Source organism: Fragaria vesca, linkage group LG3, assembly GCF_000184155.1.
Source record: "Fragaria vesca subsp. vesca linkage group LG3, FraVesHawaii_1.0, whole genome shotgun sequence".
Classification (NCBI taxonomy): domain Eukaryota; kingdom Viridiplantae; phylum Streptophyta; class Magnoliopsida; order Rosales; family Rosaceae; genus Fragaria; species Fragaria vesca.
This window is the reverse complement of record NC_020493.1, coordinates 20,915,196-20,916,643: the sequence shown is the minus strand read 5'-3', so window position 1 is coordinate 20,916,643 and position 1,448 is coordinate 20,915,196. Positions and strand designations below refer to the sequence as shown.

Below are 1,448 nucleotides of genomic sequence, written 5' to 3'. Positions count from 1 at the left end.
TATATATATATATATATATATATATATATATATATAGATGAAAACAAATCAAGAATAATTGCAGAAAAATTGGGAAGAGAGTGAAGAGATGAGAAAGAAGATCTGAAGGAGTTAATTCTTTTTCTTTCTCTTTCTGGCAATTGAAGGAAAGAGATGGTTTGCTCAGTGTTATCTTTGTTACACTAGCTCCGTTTACCTTGAGGTTGACGTGTTATAGTGGGTTTTAACGAATTTTGCTGAGGTGTCGTAACACTAGCCTTTAGATTTCGTATGAACGGCTTAGATTAAAAGTTGAGGATAACCAAGGCCAAAAAGTTGCCAAAGGAGAGGATCCTTATCCTCTAAGTTTTGAATGAAAAATCATAGATGACCAAATAAACTTCGTTGTACCACTGTGTAAAGAAGCACTACCAAAAATGTCACTCTTAACACTTAACAAATGTAAGAGACCAATGACCGTTCATCACTAATGTTTACTTATTGGTCTCTATTTAAATTAAACCTCAACACTTTCCATATTCGAAGGCAAAACATAACAAGAAATCCAACAGACTAACCAGTTCATAATTAACACAACAATATTGCAATTAGCTTCACTTCATGCATCCATGAAAGCTTGAAGTGATTTGTTATCATAAGAGTTTAATTTATTAATTAGAAACGGCTAGCATCAACTACTAGCTAGCTATAGAGCCAATACGAGGCCAGGTACAGACTTATTATCAGAGAGCTTACTCTCCCAAACATTCTGGCAACTACCCGACGGCGATGTGATTTCCGGTGAATATAACCTGGTAACAGTGACCGACGTGTTGTAGTACTCCCTCACCTGGGTAATTATCCCATCAGTGACAGTCCACGCATGCACCCACGACACTGAACGACCCTCGTCGTATCCCTCAGCCACCACCATTGATCCGAACGCAACAATCGACAGCGGAGCGAATTTAAACGACGAGTCGTAGGGCGGTGCGCCGGTGAGGAGGCGGTTCAAATGCTGGTGAGTTGGGGGGCCGTGGAACCACCACTCTAGGTAGGGCGCGAGGAGGAGGTGAACTACGTCAACGTCTTTGGAGTTGAAGGCGTCGTAGAGAGACTTGACGGCTCTCTTGTTGCGAGACTCTACGTCTCCATTTGCTTCTCCCCCAAGGCCACATTCTTTAGGGTTTGCCAGTTCTGGAACTCTGAGTTGTTGAAGGCTAGCTTTGTGTTCTGGGAATGGTGGCTTTGAATGTGGAAGCTGGATATGGTTCTGGAGTTTATATAGAGCAGGAGACCATGTTGGAATTCACGATCAGACTGTTGCATGGAATAATGTATAACTTACTTTCGGTTTTAATTCCAAAGATGAACTAGTGGAAATTTATAAATTTTTCCATACAACTCTAACTAGCAATTATTAATCATATACTTACGTAGATTTTGCTCGTATTATACACCTCGTACAT

At 40.5% G+C, this 1,448-nt stretch overlaps 1 protein-coding gene across 1 annotated transcript; it reads right to left on the bottom strand.

Annotated features, from left to right (window-relative positions):
* Nucleotides 1-625: 625 nt before the first annotated feature.
* Nucleotides 626-1,448, bottom strand: LOC101311084 (wound-induced protein 1-like). The gene is made up of 2 exons (XM_004295992.1): nt 1,416-1,448; nt 626-1,252 (listed from the first exon to the last, which is right to left on the bottom strand). Exons 1-2 carry the CDS (start codon nt 1,446-1,448, stop codon nt 686-688), a joined length of 600 nt encoding a protein of 199 aa, XP_004296040.1. The 3' UTR covers nt 626-685.